This window comes from Saccostrea cucullata, unplaced genomic scaffold (genome assembly GCF_032062105.1).
Source record: "Saccostrea cucullata isolate Sc308-1 unplaced genomic scaffold, CSIRO_AGI_Scuc_v1 ctg51, whole genome shotgun sequence".
Taxonomy (NCBI): Eukaryota; Metazoa; Mollusca; class Bivalvia; order Ostreida; family Ostreidae; genus Saccostrea; species Saccostrea cuccullata.
Genome location: NW_026930899.1, coordinates 318,203 through 338,724, shown reverse-complemented (window position 1 = coordinate 338,724; position 20,522 = coordinate 318,203). Strand labels below are relative to the sequence as shown.

At 34.2% G+C, this 20,522-nt stretch overlaps 1 protein-coding gene across 1 annotated transcript; it reads left to right on the top strand.

The window, feature by feature from the left end:
* The first annotated feature begins 335 nt into the window (after nucleotides 1-335).
* LOC134230477 (heat shock 70 kDa protein 12A-like) lies at nucleotides 336-3,441 on the top strand. Its single transcript, XM_062712307.1, has 4 exons — nucleotides 336-397; nucleotides 515-766; nucleotides 1,971-2,088; nucleotides 2,349-3,441. The coding sequence occupies exons 2-4, from the start codon at nucleotides 746-748 to the stop codon at nucleotides 3,203-3,205; spliced, it is 996 nt and encodes a 331-aa protein (XP_062568291.1). The 5' UTR covers nucleotides 336-397; nucleotides 515-745; the 3' UTR covers nucleotides 3,206-3,441.
* Nucleotides 3,442-20,522: the final 17,081 nt, after the last annotated feature.

The window sequence follows — 20,522 nt, the reverse complement described above, 5'->3', positions numbered from 1 at the left end:
AACGCTGCGTAAATTGAAAAAGATTCTGATTTAACTGACTGAATTTTCTTAAGTACATAACTACAGTTCTGGAGCGAATTATTAGCCCTGAAAATGTATTTTTAAAAACCTTGGATTTTTTTTTCTTGCTTTCTCTAATAGAGAATCAAATTATGTCGTCGCCATAGACTTTGGAACCACTTACTCCGGATTCGCAACTGCAGAAAATGAACCATATAAACAAATACACATAAATGAATGGCCAGAAGAATCCGAGGGAAAGTATTTGCACAAGACTCCAACGTGTATATTATTCAACGAAAATCTAGAATTTGATTCATTTGGTTACACAAGTGAAGATGAACATAAAAATTGGTACTTCTTCAAATGTTTTAAAATGAAATTAAAAGAAGAAGAGGTAAGTGGTATTATAAGTACCATTTCTTAATGCTTGGTATATAATGTACATAAATTTATATAAACAGAAATTAACTTTCCTCGGATAAAACTAGTGATTAAAATTTATCGATTTTAGGAAAAGCTTTTGAAAGAAAGAAAGAAATGGGAATTGTTTGATCATACAGAAACGAAAAAAGTAGATGCAAAAATTGTATTCAAAGGAGCCATTGGAGGATGAAGCATGAAGGATCAAGCACTTCAATCTATACATGAAAGAGAGAATGACAGAAAAACAGATATAAATGAAAACACTATTTCTTGGATGTTAACAGTACCTGCTATTTGGTAAGATGTTGCAAAGAACTTTATGAGAAAAGCTGCAGAAGAGGTCAACATTTTCTCTTTCATTTTTCTGTCTATTGTCAACTTTATCCTGACCCATAACTATTAAATGGTAGAGGTTATGACTTTCAAATTTCACAGGTGCATTCCTGGTGACAAGAACTTTCCATGGGTACCACCAAATTTGACCTCTTGGCCATGGAGTTTGACCTACTTTCACAAAACTTACAACACTTTAACCTTGGCCATAACTTTTAAACATTTAGAGCTAAAGCTTTCACCCTTCGTAAGTGTATATATATTGTGGTAAAAATAATTTAACCATTTTGATCTTGACCCAAGAGTTTGATTCACTTTTTAAAAACTCTAACCTTGGTTATAAATATTGAACAGTTAGAGACAGGGCTTTCATATTTCACATGGGTATTTCTTGTAACAAGACCTTCCTTTGATTTGACCTTGACCTTTGGAGTTTGACATGCATTTGAGAGAGGTCAACCCTCTCTATAAGCTGTCATACGGGGCATCAGTGTTTCACAAACACATTTTGTTTTCCTTTATTATTATTATCATATTTAAGACAAATGCCTAATACTTTTTATATATGAATGTATAAATATGGCACGCCAAATCCACAAAAATGAGCAAAACATAGTTTCACAGTCGATAAACTAGGTTTATCGGTTGTAAACTATAGTTTACGGACTGTAAACTATAGTTAACAACGTTAATCTATATTTTACATCTGTAAACCATGGTTAACGCGAAAATCTATGTATCACAACCGTAAACTATTTTTAACATCGAAAACAATCATTTGCGATTGCAAAACATAGATTATCTGATAAATACAGTTTCACAATTTGTAAACTATAGTTTACAAACCGTTAACTATAGTTAACGATCTGATAAATATAGTTTCACGATTTATGAAACAATGATTAACAACTCTAAACTATATATATTGTAAACTATAGTTTACAAACGTGAATCTATGTTTATCAACAAAATCTATTGTTAACGCTTTATTCAGACAGATAAACTTAGATTAGCATTCGTAAACTATAGTTAACGACCGTTAAATATAGTTTTACAGATGAAAACTATACTTAACGAATCGTTAACTATAGTTTACGGTTTGTAAACTATAGTTTACAGTCGATAAACCTAGTTTATCAATTGTGAAACTAGGTTTATCTCATTTTTGTGAATTTGGCGTGCCATATATAAATATATAATTTAAACTTCAGGCTGGAATACCTGGAAAGAAGTTGACCCTGGTATATGAACCAGAAATGGCCGCCCTTTGGTTTGTGAAGGAAAATGAAATTGCTTCTTGTACAAAATTTATCCTCCTCGATCTAGGAGGTTTGTGTTTTTAATTGTATCATTTAATTTCCTTTAATTAATGATTAGTTCGGACCTCGGCACATATCATTTCCCACAATAAAGAATAAGGCAAACGTCATTTTATGCCACACTCATATGTCCAAATAGTTTTTTTTTAATGATGGTAGAGTGAATTATCAAATATTCTATATTATTTTGTTCAAAGGTTTACTGGTTTAGATATATGTACATGTACATTAAATAAAATTGTTCCAATGAATATCTTTATCGTATTATAGGTGGAACTATTGATATATCTGTTCAAGAAGTGCTGCAGGAAAACACAACTCGACAATTAGTATCTCCAAAGGGAGTTCCATGTGGTGGCACTACACTTGATGAAAGTTTAACCCATAAAATTGAGAAAAAATTTGCCAACAATATTGAAATGTTTCACAAGAATGAACCAAAAAAGTATGTAGAACACCAAAGGAAAATAGAATTTAAGAAAAGAAGTTATAGCAGGTCAGAAGGAAATTTCACTTTAAGTGTCTCCAAAAAATTAAGTAGATCGGAAACAGAACAGTCTGTAACAATTACAGAGGAAGAATACAAAACTTTCTTAGACCCAATATTGGAGAAAATTGATAACAAAATCGAGGAAATCGAAAAGACATGTAAACAGGTTTCTTACCTTGTGCTTATCGGGGGATTTTCGAATGACGCAAGAATAAGAAAACACTTTCGTAATAAATACAAATCAAAATACACTATTAAAACTCCAGGAAATCCGGATCTGGCTGTATTGAATGGTGCAGTACTTTTCGGACAGCGAGAATCTGTCGTTACAGAAAGAGTTTGTAAATGTACTTACGGGTTCGCAATTTTTAAAAAATTTGACAAAACTCAAAAAGCTGAAAAGATACATAAAAAAGGGGGAGTTACTTTGGTGAAAGATTGCTTCAAGGTTGTGTACAAAAAGGGAGAAAGAGTATCAACGGATGGTAAGTCTTTTAAGGAAATTCCGGTGTTTGATGAATTTGGGGCTGATAGGGTTGATAAACGCAAAGACCCTATAGTTATACACATTTCTCTTCTGAAGAAGAAAATCCTCAGTATACGGATGACCCATCTTGCAAATATCTCTGTGAAATGAAAATGAATCCCCCCGGAGGAGAATGGCCCGCGAGGGTGAAGGGAAAAGTCAGGTTCAGAGTAGCTGGAACTGAATTTGAAGGAGAACTCTATTACAATAAAAATGTTAAACAAGATGATTGTGTATTTGAATATTTGATTTGATTACCAGTGTACAGATAAAGTTCATAGAAATGTATTTAAAATTTCAACTGACGATTTTAACAGGAATTCGCAGACAGTGCATATAGGTATACAGGCAAGTAATATATTATCCAAATGAAAAATCATGAAGAACAGTTTCTTTTACTGTATATGTATTCAAGTATACATGTATAGTTTTAATGTAGAATGTTGATTCAATTTGCTTAGTCCACTTGCTGATTTTATAAAATACAGAACAATGAAGTTGCAAGGAGGCATGTAATTACTTACTTTACTTACTTTAGCCTGCTACCTCTATTGAGGCATTGGCCGCTTACAAGATTCCGCAAGGGTCCAGGCCCCTCTGTCCTAAGCAATGCGTTCTACCTCATTCCAGTTCTTCCCCATTCTTTTAACGTCTACCTCAAAATTTCTCCGCCAGGTATTCTTTGGCCTCCCTCTCTTACGTTTTCCTTTGAGGTTCCAGGACAGGACTTGTCTTGTGGTGTTCTTATGTGTCTTGCGTAGCATATGCCTTATCCACCTCCACATTCTCTGTATTATTTCTGCTTCTATAGGGGGTTGGTTTGTTCTCTGCCACAGATTTATGTTACTTATTTTTCGGGCCATCTAATCTTGAGGATGCGTGTCAGACAAGATTTGACAAATGTCTGGATCCTGTTTATAGTGGAAACGGTCATTCTACATGTCTCAGAACCATAGAGAAGCACAGCCTTGACATTGTTGTTAAAAAAACCTTTGGTGCATGTTGTTATTCCCTTGGTCTTCAAGATGTTTCCAAGTTCCTGGAATGCTATTCTGACCTTTCCTTTTCTTGCCTTTATGTCAACTTCTGTTCCTCCTTGTTGGTCCACTATACTGCCAAGATAGGTGAAATGTTCTACTTCCTCTATTTCCTGACCTTCTATATTTAATGAAGCATGTGATGGTGTATGCTCTTAGGATCTTTGTTTTTGCGATATTGATGTTGAGTACTATCTGTGCTGATGTCTCTACCACTATTGTAATTTTCTCCTGCATTTGTACCTGGGTATGTAATAGGAGTGCCAGGTCATTCGCAAAGTCTAAGTCGTCTAGCTGTGACCATGATGTCCACTGTAATCCATTTCTTCCATTGTCTATGGATGATTTCATAATCCAGTCTATTGCAAGAAAAAACAGAAAGTGTGATAAAAGAAATCCCTGACGAACTCCTGTTTTACAGGTGGTTCCGTCAGTTGTCCTCCATGCATGAACTTGCTTGTCAAGTCTTTATAAGAGCTGCGGATGATTTTTACCAGTTAACAAGGAACTCCATTATGTCGCAGAAGTATCCATATTGTCTCCCTGTCAACACTGTCAAAGGCTTTCTTGTAATCTATGAAGCCTACATAGACGGAGTTTTATTCAGCACATTGCTCGATGATAATGCGTAGCGGTGCTATCTGGTCCGTACAAGATTTAGTATTTTTACGAAATCCAGCTTGTTGGTCACCTAACTTATCAGTCACTTCCTTTTCATTCTGTTCAGTATGATCCTGTTGAATACCTTCTCTGTAGCATCCAACAGTGTTATTTTTCTCTAGTTAGCACAATTGCTGAGGTCTCTTTTTTGGAGGCTTGATTAGGTATCCTTCGTCCCATTCATCTGGAATTGTTTCTGCCTCCCATATTTTCAGAAAAAGTGGGTGCAGTATGTTGGTTGAGTTGTAAGCTTTAAGTGCCTCGGCGGGAATATTATCAGGCCCTGCTGACTTGCCATTCCTCATCTGTCTTAAGGCTATTATGATTTCCTCCTTAAAAGCGGGTCCCCAGTCTACGTCTAGGTCTTCGCCTTCTGGTGTAATGTTAGGAGGGTTAGGTGGACTAGCCTATTCAACAGTTCTTTAAAATGTTCTTTCCATCTCCTTCTTTGTTCTTCTTCCCCTTCTAGTTGTTTCCCTGTTTTGTCTTTCACTGGCCTTTCTTGTTTACCTCGCTACCCAGCTTTAATACCTTGTTTTGTTTTCTTGTTGGCCTCTGCATACTCTTTTTGTGCTTTTGTTTTTTCAGCTCTTGTTCTGCTTCTTCTTATCCTTCCTCTCCTGTACTTTAGTGTCATTTGTGATCCAGTCTTTATTATGGTACTTTTACACTCCAAGTATTTCATGGCGGCTTGTTGTGATGGTTTCTTTTACTAAGTTTTCCTTTCCAATGATCTTCAACTTTTGTCAGTTCAACGACCTCTTGTAGGGCTTGGTATTTGTTTTCCCCACAATCTTGTACTCCTGTTAGATTTGAGTGGAGAAACCTGGTGTTACTAGTATATCTGATTCCCTGGGAGTTTATTGAGCTTCATTTTGATGCTGCCTGTCAGTAGATGGTGATCTGAGGCTACACTGCTGCTCGTTTGACTCCGGTATCCTGCAAAGATCTTCTAAACTTCTTACTTGTATTATATGGTCTAATCTGATTTTCAGTTATCTGGTCTGGTGATACCCAGGTGGCTTTGTTGATTCTTTTGTGTTGGAATAAAGTACCACCAATAACTAGTTTGTTAAATCGCATAAGTTCGCTAATTTTTCACATTTTCATTTATTTGGCCCAGTCCATGTTGTCCCATGATCACACTATATCCGATGTTATCATTTCCAATTTTGGCATTAAGATCTCCCATCATGATGGTAACATCTCTTTCTCTATATACAGGTATCAATAACGCTTCGTAGTCTGTAGTAGAACTTATCATTTGCTTCTTCCTCTGCATCATTTGTTGGACCATATCATTGTATAATATAGGAGGATGAGGATGCCTTAATGATCCTTGGGTCATGTGCTTCCCAACCTTTTAAAGATTCCCTTGCTGTTTTGGATAGCATGAATGCCATTCCTTGAGAATACGGTGAATTTTCTTATTCGTGTCCAGAATAAAGGCGTAAGTCCTCACTGTACTGATTGAATCCATCTTGTCTCACTTATGCCAAGCAATGTAAGATTGTAGTTTCTCATCTCTGCTGCAATTTGCGCCGTTTTCCCTGCTTCGTACATGGTTCTTACGTTCCAAGTTCCTATATTGATAATTATGGGTCCAAGAAGGGTTTTCGGCCTTGTAGTTTCCTTCTGTCTCTGGCTTTCACCACGTGGCGCCCTTAGTTTGTAGTTTTTAAAGGTGCTTGCATCAAACATTCAGTATCATTTTGGTCGATGGGATAAGGCAAAGAAAATGCATTTGGTTTCAATTTTTAAAAAAATGGGGAGATCTTTTTTGCGATATTGTAGAATTCAAATAAAAAGACAAAAAAATAATCTGAGATCCTTTTCGTTAATTCGACTATTTGTAAATTGATAATTTTACCTTCAAAATTTAATGAATGCAATAGTTTAGAATTCAAGTAAAAATACGAAAAAATAATCTGAGATCAACTATTTGTAAATGGATAATTTTACCTTCATACATAGTTCAATGAAATATATACTCTATGTTATTCCTGAGATCTATATATTTATTAAATATTGTAAAGAACTGTCATATTTATTTACTAGAAAGATACAGATACCATATGATACGTTCAAAATGACAATAACGTTAGACACGTTCAACTCTATTTATGTATTTATTCTGAAGAATATTCTAATTTTAAAAAAAATTGTAAGTTATATCCTATACGCATGTACATGTGCTCATCGTCGCAAATCACGGCCAAAATGTACGATTCTCTCCCATTCTGGCATATTCAAGATTACGACAATTTTGTGATCAAACAGTCACGGGAGAGAGAAAGCTATATCGCGGACTCCGGACCGTCGTTTGAGACGATGACAGGTACTAAGACTAATTTTGTTATGAATATTCCTTGTTCAAGATTCTAAGAAATATACACACTTACGTCATGTTTAATTTTTTTTCGATTTCCCAAACATGTTTATTGAGCTTCATTTTGATGCTGCCTGTCAGTAGATGGTGATCTGAGGCTACACTGCTGCTCGTTTGACTCCGGTATCCTGCAAAGATCTTCTAAACTTCTTACTTGTATTATATGGTCTAATCTGATTTTCAGTTATCTGGTCTGGTGATACCCAGGTGGCTTTGTTGATTCTTTTGTGTTGGAATAAAGTACCACCAATAACGTTCGCTAATCTTTCAGCATTTTCATTCATTTGGCCCAGTCCATGTTGTCCCATGATCACACTATATCCGGTGTTATCATTTCCAATTTTGGCATTAAGATCTCCCATCATGATGGTAACATCTCTTTCTCTATATACAGGTATCAATAACGCTTCGTAGTCTGTAGTAGAACTTATCATTTGCTTCTTCCTCTGCATCATTTGTTGGACCATATCATTGTATAATATAGGAGGATGAGGATGCCTTAATGATCCTTGGGTCATGTGCTTCCCAACTTATTAAAGATTCCCTTGCTGTTTTGGATAGCATGAATGCCATTCCTTGAGAATACGGTGAATTTTCTTCTTCGTGTCCAGAATAAAGGCGTAAGTCGTCACTGTACTGATTGAATCCATCTTGTCTCACTCATGCCAAGCAATGTAAGATTGCAGTTTCTCATCTCTGCTGCAATTTGCGCCGTTTTCCCTGCTTCGTACATGGTTCTTACGTTCCAAGCTCCTATATTGATAATTCTGGGTCCAAGAAGGGTTTTCGGCCTTGAAGTTTCCTTCTGTCTCTGGCTTTCACCACGTGGCGCCCTTAGTTTGTAGATTTTTAAGGTGCTTGCATCAAACATTCAGTATCATTTTGGTCGATGCGATAAGGCAAAGAAAATGCATTTGGTTTCAATTTTTAAAAAAGATGGGGAGATCTTTTTTTGCGATATTGTAGAATTCAAATACTAGTAAAAAGACAAAAAAATAATCTGAGATCCCTTTCGTTAATTCGACTATTTGTAAATTGATAATTTTACCTTCAAAATTTAATGAATGCGATATTTTAGAATTCAAGTAAAAATACGAAAAAATAATCTGAGATCAACTATTTGTAAATGGATAATTTTACCTTCATACATAGTTCAATGAAATATATACTCTATGTTATTCCTGAGATCTATATATTTATTAAATATTGTAAAGAACTGTCATATTTATTTACTAGAAAGATACAGATACCATATATGATACGTTCAAAACGACAATAACGTTAGACACGTTCAACTCTATTTATGTATTTATTCTGAAGAATATTCTAATTTAAAAAAAAATTGCAAGTTATATCCTATACACATGTACATGTGCTCATCGTCGCAAACCACGGCCAAAATGTACGATTCTCTCCCATTCTAACATATTCAAGATTACGACAATTTTGTGATCAAACAGTCACGGGAAAGAGAAAGCTATATCGCGGACTCCGGACCGTCGTTTGAGACGATGACATGTACTAAGACTAATTTTGTTATGAATATTCCTTGTTCAATTAAGATTTTAAGAAATATAAACACTTACGTCATGTTTAATTTTTTTTCGATTTCCCAAACATGACAAAGACCCTACTGATCACGTCATTGCTAGTAACGTGAATATGAGGACCTTGCATAACAGCCATTTCATATTTTAATATTTTACTTCAAAAGATGTTACTGGCTACCTAACAACAAAACTTCATGATAAACGTGGAAACATTTTCATCGCCAACTCCCCTTATTTATGTACTTAGCATATACCCCTGACAGGTATAAAACCTGCAAATGAAGGTGGCGTCTCCCAGTTGATTCGATAAACAAGGGAATGCTCCACGTAAGGACAATTCATATACACAAAGGAAAGTTATTGACAATCAAGCTGATGAAACAAGGATGTTTTTCACACGGCAATATACATCTATATCATCTACTGGGAGATGTATATTCTACGGAGATTAAGTCTCCCAGATGATTCCATAAACAAGGGCATGCTGCATCTATGAACGAACAATTCCTACACAAGGCAAAACTATTAACAATCAAGCTGATGAAACAAGGATATCACCAGTCTCGTTTAAAGTCAACATTTCGCAAATTCTATGTTCGATACCATGGCATAGTCAGCACTTCAGTTTGTCATTAAGTCGGATGTTCATTGACAATTTTCATAAAAATTATATAGGCCATTATTTTTACACTTAATTAGCTACGTTTTTCCCACTTTTCCGACTATGACAAGGAGCACACAGCAGGTGTAACCTAACTAAGATAGGGGACACTCACTCCTCCATGGTACCTGATCTCACCTGTTATGTTTAAGAGATTCTGTGATTGTGTATCGTTTAAACGGATTTCAACTTTGATAACTGTTCGTTCATTATCTTCATATTTCATGCCAATGATTTGTATTAATATTTTCCCGTTTATTTGAACATGACTAAAGGGTGCACCTCACCGCAGGTGTGACTGGTCTTAGGAATTTGTTCTTCCTCTGCTTTGATTTCTGATTGTTTATTGAAAAAAAGGTCCGAAATAGCTAACGTTTTCCAGGCTTTTAATATATTTTGATATTTTACGTGCCATGAAAACGTTTCGTCAGATTTTTCGGACTATATTTCATTCTTGTATCTTGAGTTGAATGATTTTTTTTCCTGCCTGCATGCAAGTGAGTCATTAACAAGGTAGAATTCCCAAAAGTTATTCAGGTTTGATAAGTCCATTTATTTTTAAAGAAAAAACCCTGTGTTTAAAACAACAGCTGCCATTAATGACAAAGAAAGAACGATTACATTATACAGTATGATATTCTTGTAATTCAAAAAGAAATGTGCAATGAAGCAGAACGATGAAGAAAGAAACTGGCTATGAACAAACAAGATCCCTCTTAAAATTATATGTACACAGGCAAAAATATTATTTTAAATATTTTTCACAATTTTTTTTTCATAATTTAACTAAGTTTATTAAAATACATTTATTTCCCTTAAACATTGATTTACACATTAGACATGATATCATGAGTTTACAATAAAAGCTTTTTTGACCTATATACATGTAGTATGCAAAAGCTTCCTGATGCGAGTAATCGTAAAATGAAAAATATAATCATTCATATTTATTAGAAATCGATTGGATTTCAACATAAACTTCAGTAGTCAATCCTGCGGTTATCACATGAGGTAAAATAAAAATATATAAAAATTTTAGAATAAATAAGAATAAATTAATTTAATATTTAGAGGTTAATATTATAAAATTGTTAATACATATATACAGATACAGAAATAAATATATTAAAAAAACAAAGATTTTGTTGGGTCGATCGATGCATCAAACACATGTACATTAGGGTCCAATAAATTAAATTTTAAAACATTAATTGATTGTAAAAATACCCAACCGTAAAAACATTTCCATCACACAATAAGTAATTTATAAACATGTATATATTAACATGCAGGCAAAATTGTATACAATACTAATAAATTAGTCAAATAAATAAAGTTATTTAGGGTGTTGATAGTAAAATGTGAGGAACTCTGGAAGGGATCTTGTAGATCCGCAAAATGGTAGCTAATGATTAATCACGTAACAAGTCTAGATAATGTTTGATGTGTTTGGGTAAAGGAAGTGAGAAAATGAGATCGGGTAGGATGGACGTGAATGCACATCTCCCTTGAAGATATCGTCGAATCACGCACCTGCTCAGGTGCTGTAGAGATCGCGGACTGGATAGGTGGGTCATATCCAGACAGTTCGCCAGGCCTGAGTGGAGGTAATACACCTTGTCCCTGGACCCTGGGTTTTGGTTCTCCTCGTCCTCGGCGTGATCCTGGGGCCGGAACTCCCGACTCTCCCTCAGATTAATGTGAGGGACAACACGACAGAGGTACTCCAAGCACAGCATCCCTCGATTCTCTTCATCAGAGAGGGCTTCTTTGGTCTCCTGGGAAAACTCGGAGTTTTTAAACATTGTTATGCTGTTAAGTCCTTCGATCAGGTTTTCTATGGGGTCGCAGAAGGAGGGGGTGTCAAACCCATGTACGCAGTGAAAGGGGTCTGCTCCATACCGCAGGAGCAGAAGAACAAGCTCAGGGTCCCGCCTCATTGTTGCTGCCAATAGAGGAGTAAATGATTGACCCACATCAAATTCTCGGTTCAGAATAAATCCGACAGTGGATGGCTGACATACTAAATCAGAAGACTGACAGATATGCCTCAAATAAAATTCAAAAGCTTCCAATATGCCTTGTCTTCTAACTTTTGCTTTCAAACCTGGATAAAGCACGTGTATATTGTTGTTAATACGACAGGTGTTTCGAATCACGTGTCCAGGAAGAAGAATGCTAAAAATAGATTGCAGGTTCCCCTCGCATTTGAAGATTTCCACGATGATATCATTTATTAACTCTTTATCATCCAAGTTCCTCTCGAAACACATTCTCAGATACGTATAAAGAAACCTGTGCTCCCGGCATGTGCCTTTCAAACGGCGTCGATATTTATGAGTGTTTACATTTTCAACAATGTCGATTTCACCTCTGACGTCACGATCAGGGTTTTCCCCATGTTTACATCTCTTTGTTGAACTGTCAGAGCGTTTATAGCAATCGCTTCTGTGTCCTGCTCTCCTCCGAGCCGAATGAAAAAACCTCATTGTTCTAGCTTTACTAATATGTCCAGTTCATGATATAAAATTACTCTACTTACATTTCATTAAAAACCAAAACCGCTCAGCTGAGCACTTGATATCCTCCCTATAGTACACTGTACGTGTCCTACCTTCCGTGACCGCTGAACAAAGTTCATTCACCCAGCTGTGCCCTTTTTCTGCTAATTATATGTAATTTCTTTTTTCACATTGTATAAAATGTCACTGGCTAGTTTGGAAACATTAGCTACAGGGCTTGCTGGTAATCCATTCATCGGATTTCCGTGTCCTGGTGGCAGCTGTTTTAACATGTACAAATACGGCAGACGACATGCTTCGTGACGTAGAGTCAGGCCCGATCTTGTCCATTTGCTACAAAACTGTAAAAGTTTTCTATAAAATCAAAATTCACATCACTGAAACACAAAAAGGATTAAAATGCAGTTTTTTTATTGACATAAAAATATTTAATTTTTTTAATGCAATGTAATATATATTTCTTGGAGTTATCTCCCGTTGACCAGTTCTTGCATATTGTTGTCCTAATGACAATGAATTTCAATGACACCCAATCCCAACCCCGAAATCGTGGACCCCACTACAACCTCAACCACGGAATAGATTTTCTTATGTCTGGTAAATATATTTTAGGTATGTTGTTTAATAGTTGTTTGTCGCCTCCCCCCTCCCCTTTGTTTGGAAACGATGATCGAGCGCAGTTTATAAATAAGAAGTCTGATTTGAAGTTTCGTTTATTGTGCAATATATATGAGAATTAGACCCCCAAATGAAGTTTGTTAAAAATGTAGTGCTTGAATTATTCAGATAAACATACATTAATTTCAATTGGCGAATTCGGAAATATTCCCTTTTCCGGGGGGGGGGGGGGTTGTTATGAATACACTACTGCTCGTTTAAGTTTTAATTACTGTGAGATACCTTTCTGTTAAAATGCTGAATAATTAATTCTTGAAATAAAAAGGTCAAATCTTGTACGTACACTGCTTTTAGGAATTTAAAAACAGTACATTTGTTTTGAAGGAACGCTTCAAAGCTAAATATTTGGCATAAACAATGCACCTTTTTGTTTCAGTAATTTGCAATGATTTTTTAAGTGACCTGTGTATGGTTAAAAATTTTAGATTTAGCTGTAAACTTCATGTTTTGTACATGTAATTGACGAGTTGTCTATCTTACAATGCTATACTTTTCACTCGTTGATATTTTGCAAAAATCATTTGCAAATAATCTGATTTCTCTCAGACATGAATTCTTATTTGATTAAAAATTTCTAAAAATAAAAATATCTAAACAGATATTTTTTTAAAGTTTTTTTTTAAATGCGATTCAGTGTTTTATCCATTTATCTCTTCTGCGACATTTAACACAACACGTGTACCCGAATTTATCGCTCGGAAAACAACATGATTTATGAAATTCCAACACATACTATTCACATCTCTGATAACTTTAATGACCAGTCGTTCCAAATACCAATTAGCAGCTTTTGCTATATCAAAACTATAAAAGAAAACGATATCTAGACTGACTTCTCGGCTGATACGGCATCTAACCACCCAAGCGCTTTCCTGTCCAAGTTCACAGGAAGTATATTAGAATTTATTTATTTGTCCGATACAGTATGAAACTGAGACCGAGCTTTTATTGTTGAGAAAATCATATGTGTCTTATCTTTCTTTCATTTTAATCCAATTAATGCGATTCAACAATCTACGGGGTCAAAGGTCGAGGATCCTCATGACGGCTGGGAGAACATAAGTGTCAAATTCTGAGAGCACCACGTTCACCTTTCTGCCTCAGAAATGCAGCGTCTATCACTTCTGTCGCTCAAGCAAAACAATAAAAAGGAGGGAATTCTTAGTTGTGATACTATACCACGCACCCTTATCAATGCCCCGTTATTTTTATGTTTTTATTTTTTTTTTCTTATTATAAAACTTGGTTAAACTAGGGAAAATTGTTTTTGAAGAATGAATCATTGCTTTAAAATGTTGTCAATTGTGTGTCATTTCCTTTTTACTTAGTAATACAGTTTAAATTTCACCTATCAAATATATGTGAAAGGTAAATCGATTAGGATACCTCAGTAAATTCTGATTGACAGAACTATATCGTAAAAAAAACATAGTGATTTAAGTTATGTACTGTGTGCTTGCAGAGGGGCATCAGTACATCGCTATCATTCTGTAAATTCGTATGTCCCTTTGGTACAAAGAAAACAACTTTACAAGCTATTTAAATAATTTTATTTTTCTTAAAGAATTTAAATCCAAATTATTCGAAGTGTTCTAAAGTTCACAATCGGGAAGTCACAATTTTCGACTCAGCAGGACCAACGGTTACTTCAGTAAATCTATTTAAGTCATAACGTTAGTGTTACAATGTACTTTTTTGAAAAGTACATGCAGGAGACTAGAGGTATCCAAAATAATAATACAGTGAATCTAATTCTGACAAAAGCAAGAATTTATAAGAACAGGTAACCAGAAAAATTCAGTACACGTGACCAAAGGTATCCAAAACCTAGAGGTGACCACAGACCTGAAGTGATTAAGAAAAAAAATAGTGAATATGACCAGGCCTCATGACCATAAACTGAGAATAGACTTAAGTCAAAATTTCAAATCAAAATAACTTTTGAAAAAAAATTATAATGAAACTAAATTTGCATTAATATTTGTTGGAATTTGAATACATAACTGCAAAATTTTAAGAACATATTTTAAATAAAACTTAAGTTATTCAAAATTGTAATTTTGACTTAAGGTAGGATTCTTCTCATATTTCTAATATTTAAAAATTAATGAAATTTTCACAGAATCAAGAAGACAATATCAGTAAGTGATAGTATCAGTTAAATTAAATTTGACCGTTTTGTATTAGAGGCAAGGTCAGGTCAAGGTCATTATCTTTTTCTTTGACATTCAGAATAAAAAAATACTGTTGCCAATCATGTGATACCTACTTCTATTTCAAAAATTTAAAGATTGTTCTTTTTGCATAACAATATATTACTATACCAGGTCTATGGCATGATATTACCAAATTTACATAAATAATTTAACTTAAATGGATATTGGCTAATCCGAATTTTCTCTGTTTTTCTTAATTTTTTAGGATATATTAGTTATTTTCATATGCTTCCTATATTTAACTTTTTCTTATTTTCACATATTATAAAGTGGCCTTATAAATGTACAAAATGATACAAAAACAAAAAGTTTTGATCGTTTACTAAGAGAGAAAAAATACTTTTTATGGATTTTTGGCTTAAATCTGCACTTTGATAGGAAGCGTTTAAAAGCTAACAAAGCTCTAATTTGTTTGAAAAATCATATTTATTTAATATATTTTGAAAGTTTAGTCCCTCATAATTAATTTAACTTACATTTGAAAATTTCCCCAAGTCTTCGATTGTGTAAAAATTATAACTAAATTCATTGTTCTATTATAATTTTGAGAGGCAGAAAAGAAGATATTTTCATACGCCACCATTCCGCCAAAAATATAGTCCCTGCTAGTTTTCAAACGCAGTTTGTGTTGTACAATTGTGATGAGGAAAGAAAAATATGATCTTTTAAATTCCTTACACCTCAATATATAAGACATATAAGCAAATATAATTTGAATGTTTCATCTAGTCAGAAACCAGAGAAGAATCCTACCTTAAGTCTATTCTTGGTTTATGGTCATGGGGCCAGGATTATCAAAGTTAAAATCTAGAAAACTAAACAGACTAAATTAAAATCAAAAATCAAAATTTGGTTCAAATGACTAAAGGTGACCAAACTCAAAATATGAAAGGTTTCCATCTGTTACCAGAACTCAAAAATTTTCGTCAGGTGACCAGAGATTACCAGAATCAAAATTAAACTAGTGCTAATTGTAACGGGAACCGTTACAGATGTTCCCCAAACGCTCCCCAACTCCCTTTTAGTGCCATATTCCCTGTAATATACTATATATGAAAACATTCAGTCCAAAAGTATTAAAAATCACTCATTCAAGTGTATTTCTAATTTCACTCGTTTCAAATGCACGCACGTGCGTGCACGTGCATGATGACCATACCTTCTTGTAGAAGTCCCTAATATTTATCATGTTCTGAATCCCATCCTGTTTGGTTGAAAAACAAGGGAGTTATAGCCATTTCAAGTTTCAGCCAATCAGATTGCAGAACACGTGCATGCGCCTGATTTCATGATTTTTTTTCTATATCGCATTGTAGGATATCCTAACGAATGGCTTTGTTTTAAATTTCAAAGCATTTCGTAAAAAAACAAAGGAGATATAGTCATTTAAAGTATCAGCCAATCAGATCGCAGAACACGTGCATGCGCGTAATTTCTTGAAATTTTTTGTATATCATATTGCAGGACATCGTAATGTATGATTATGTTTTAAATTTCAAAGCATTTCGTCAAAATACAAAGGCGATATAGTCATTTAAAGTGTCAGCCAATCAGATTGCAGCACACGTGCATGCGCGTGATTTCATGAAATTTTTTCTATATCATATTGTAGGATATCCTAATTCATGACTATGTTTTAAATTTCAAAGCATTTCGTCAAAAAACAGAGAAGATACTGAGATTTTTGTTTGAGCCAATCAGAGCGAAGCGCACGTGCATGCGTGTGAGTTCGTGCTAATTTGACAGTGTCACATTATCTACACCACTAATATATCTTTATATAATGAGTTTCAAATCATTTCATTAAAAATTGTAAAAGTTATAGCTATATTAAGTATATAAGTCATTTCACGTGTTGCTCGCGCACGCACGTGCATGCGTATGCGCGCAAAATGACCTTCGTTCCGCACACCTACACTACACACCCATTAACCCTAAAAAGGTTTTAGGTCAGTTGGGTGAACAGTTGTGTATTCAACATACCGGAGAACAAATAAGAAAAAAAAGAATAATAATAATAATAACTAGGGCTAATTGTAACGGGAACCGTTACAGATGTTCCCCAAACGCTCCCCAACTCCCTTTTGTTCCATATTCTCAGAAAGTTACATTAAATAAGACATATACATTTTAGTGATACATTTTAGACTTTAACAAAGTTAAATCCAAAAGTATTCAGTTTCAGTATTGCACGCATGCGCATTTGAATGCATGTGGTAATGACCATATCATTTTGTCTACATGATTTATATATTTTAATATACTAAATATTACAGCATTTAATACAAAAATATGTTTAATCTAGTGTATTTGTAATTTTATTTTCACGTGCACGCACGTGTATGCATGTGCATGATGACCATACCCTTTTGTAGGAGTCTTTTATGTCTATCTATGTTCTGAATCCCGTCCTGTTTGGTTGAAAACCAATTTTTATAGCCATTAAAAATTTAAGCCAATCAGATTGCAGCGCACTGCATGCGCGTGATTTTATGAAAATTATTATACATCATATTGTAGGATATCCTAAAATGTTGTTTTAAACACAAGCATTTCGTCAAAAAACAAAAAAGATATTGAGAATATTGTTTCAGCCAATCAGAGCGAAGCGCACGTTCATGCACGTGCAAGCATGTTCATGATGACAATATCTTCTTCTAGGAGTCCATAATGTCTGTCTATGATCTAAATCCCATGCTGTTTGGTTGAAAAACAAGGGAGTTATAGCCATTTAAAGTTTAAGCCAATCAGATTGTAGCGCACGTGCATGCACGTGCGTTCATGACTATTATTATATATTATATCATAGGGCATCCTAAAGTATGCCTATATTTTAAATTTCAAAGCATTTCCTCGAAAAACAGAAAAGATATTGAGATTTTTGTTTCAGCCAATCAGAGCAAACGTGCATGCGCGTGAGTTCGTGCTAATTTGACAGTGTCACATTATCTACACTATTAATATATCTTTATATAATGAGTTTCAAATCATTCCATCAAAAAATGTGAAAGTTATAACTATTTTAAGTGTATCAGTCATTTCATCACTTCACGCGCACGCAAGGCGTATGCGCGCAAAATGACCTTCGTTCCGCACACCTACACTTTAACCCTAAAAAGGTTTTAGCTCAGTAATTTGAGAACACAAAAAAAAAGTTAGATAATGGAATAATAAAAAAACAGTTTTGAAATAAGCATTAAAATTCCCCAACTTCGTTTCTGGATTATCATATTTAAAAATGATTTGTTCCCAAACTCGTTTGGGGAACATAATTAAGGTGACTAGAGGTAACAAAAATCAAAAAAAAAGAAAAATCGACTACTGTGATATACATATGTAATCAAACATATCAATAGCATGTGGATAATCCTTCTGCATTTCCTCTAGGATTGTATGCGACTTTAAATTAAACATGTTTAAGTATTATCTAGCAACAGAGATGCATGGTATACATGTATCACATGTATAATAAAGCGATTGTGTGTTTGAGGGAGGGGGTTAGTTTGTCCTTGTGTGGACAACGGAATTGCGTACTGGAAAATTAAGCTTTTTGCGAGGTGATGCTCCGCTTTGCAGTGCCCCTAACTGCGCATGAAACATTGTGCATGTGCAGAGAGGGGGAGATGCTATACTTACTTTATCCATTAATATTTTGCAGACAGTAGACATGTAGTGTCTTTCTGTGGGAGGGGTGTTAACTTTATTGTAAATCACTAAAAAAAAGTCATAGTGAATATTCTTGCACCAACATTATGGTCGGAAAAAAGAAATAATACCGCATGTTTGCCTTTGATAGTAAAAAAAAGATGTACAGATTTTCAACTTTGTTTTAAGTACTTTACAATGTATTCTTTATGGCTGTAAAACGAGTAGGTACATGTGTATATGGTATACATGTCTACGTAAAAGATTGCATTGGAAGGAAAGGCTTCAGAACGGTCATAATTAAGCGTTTATTTGACGCTATCTTTTTTATGTTGAATACCTGTCGGGATGGTTCATTTCCTGCTATATTTTTCCACCTTAATTTCATCTCCTCCCGAAAACGAGTCTCTCATTGACAGTCTTATTAAAATTCCCTCTATGTATATTTCATCATTTAGCGATAATTCTATTCACCAAACCGGCTTCCTAAGCCATTTATTTAATTCCAAATGCTTTATCGAATTTGATTGTGAAGTCCCTTGTACTATTTTGCAAGATCCATTGTGTATTCAACATAAAGAAGACCAAAATGACCATATATGCCGATACACATAACAAAGAAATAGGATTTTATTGCGAGATGAAATTGAATCTCCCGATTCTGCTAGAGTTGCTAGGTTGCAGACGACTAGTGGATAGATAAGAGATCTTTTGAAGTTGTCAACTTGTTGCAATTTTTTTCAATAATGCTGGAATGTGAAATATTTTGTCATCTGTAAAGTAGAATAAAGAGGGAAAAAATCTACCAACTTTCTAGATTACACCAATTTTATAAATATTAATGCATTTATTGTATCGGGTTTTTTCCAAGAGCACTATAATATTTCACACACAAGGTAAAAACTGTAACAAGGGTCTTCCTTCCGAAGATTTTCGCCGTAATGCATGCTTTCAATAGAGCCCAGAAATACCAGCTGTGTATCGTTTGTCCATGTAAATGAGATTTTCAGAAAATGCATAAAAATAAAAATATCCATTTGTAATATTTAGCATTGAAATAATTAACAAGCTCAACAGCAATTGTAACATTGTACCGCGAATTCTCTGAATTTCTCTTTCCTTTCCCGTCGGCAGAATGTAAATGGTCTCTTTATATCGCTAAAGCAGGCACTTGATTTTTGTGTAATTTGAGCGCAAAAAAACTATTATATAATGGAACTTTTAAAAATGTTTGAAATAAGCATTAAAATTAATTCGTTCATCTGCGATTATCATATTTAAAAATTATTTCTCACCGTTGTGAAAATGTATATTGCTAACTCATCTTGGCTATTCATGTATAATTCATATCAAATATCTTTATATCTTCTTATTAATGAGAAGTGCTGTATGTCCACCATTCCAATGCAAGCACCTGCTGTGTTTTTATTTAAGATCTTTTTGCCAAAATAAAAAATCTTCCCCTAGATATAAAATAGATAATATGTGTTTCCTTAAAACGTAAATTATAATTAATTTAAATCCATTTCATATACTTCCAAAAATAACGCGTTTAGTGCTCTAACATACATGTAACCGTTACATGTATGTTAGATCACTGATTTTCTCAAGCCAAGAGCCAAAGTTCTGCAGTCATGTTTTATATAGTTTAATTCATTTCAGTTGTGGAAAAGTTTTTTTTTTATATAAACACGAGTTAATAAGAAAAATGTCTCACGAGTTGAAATAAATTAAAATGTCCCACGAGTTGAAATAAAGTCCCCATCAAACTACAAAATAGTATAGCAGTTTATTCAGTTTAGTTTAATAAAAAGAAATATACTTCATATATACATATAAAATATATATAATACAGTTCGTGATGTGGCTACAGAATACACAACTATATATTATATTGTATCGCATCCATCATCCACACTTGTCCATGATGTAGAAAGGCGTATTTGGGATCGTTTATTTCTTTAGTTTATACTGATAAGTGTGATTTCCTTTTTAAGAGATTTTAAGTATAATGTATTTCCTTTAAAATTGATCATTGATGTCAACGGGAAAACACATCTCGTGAACAGT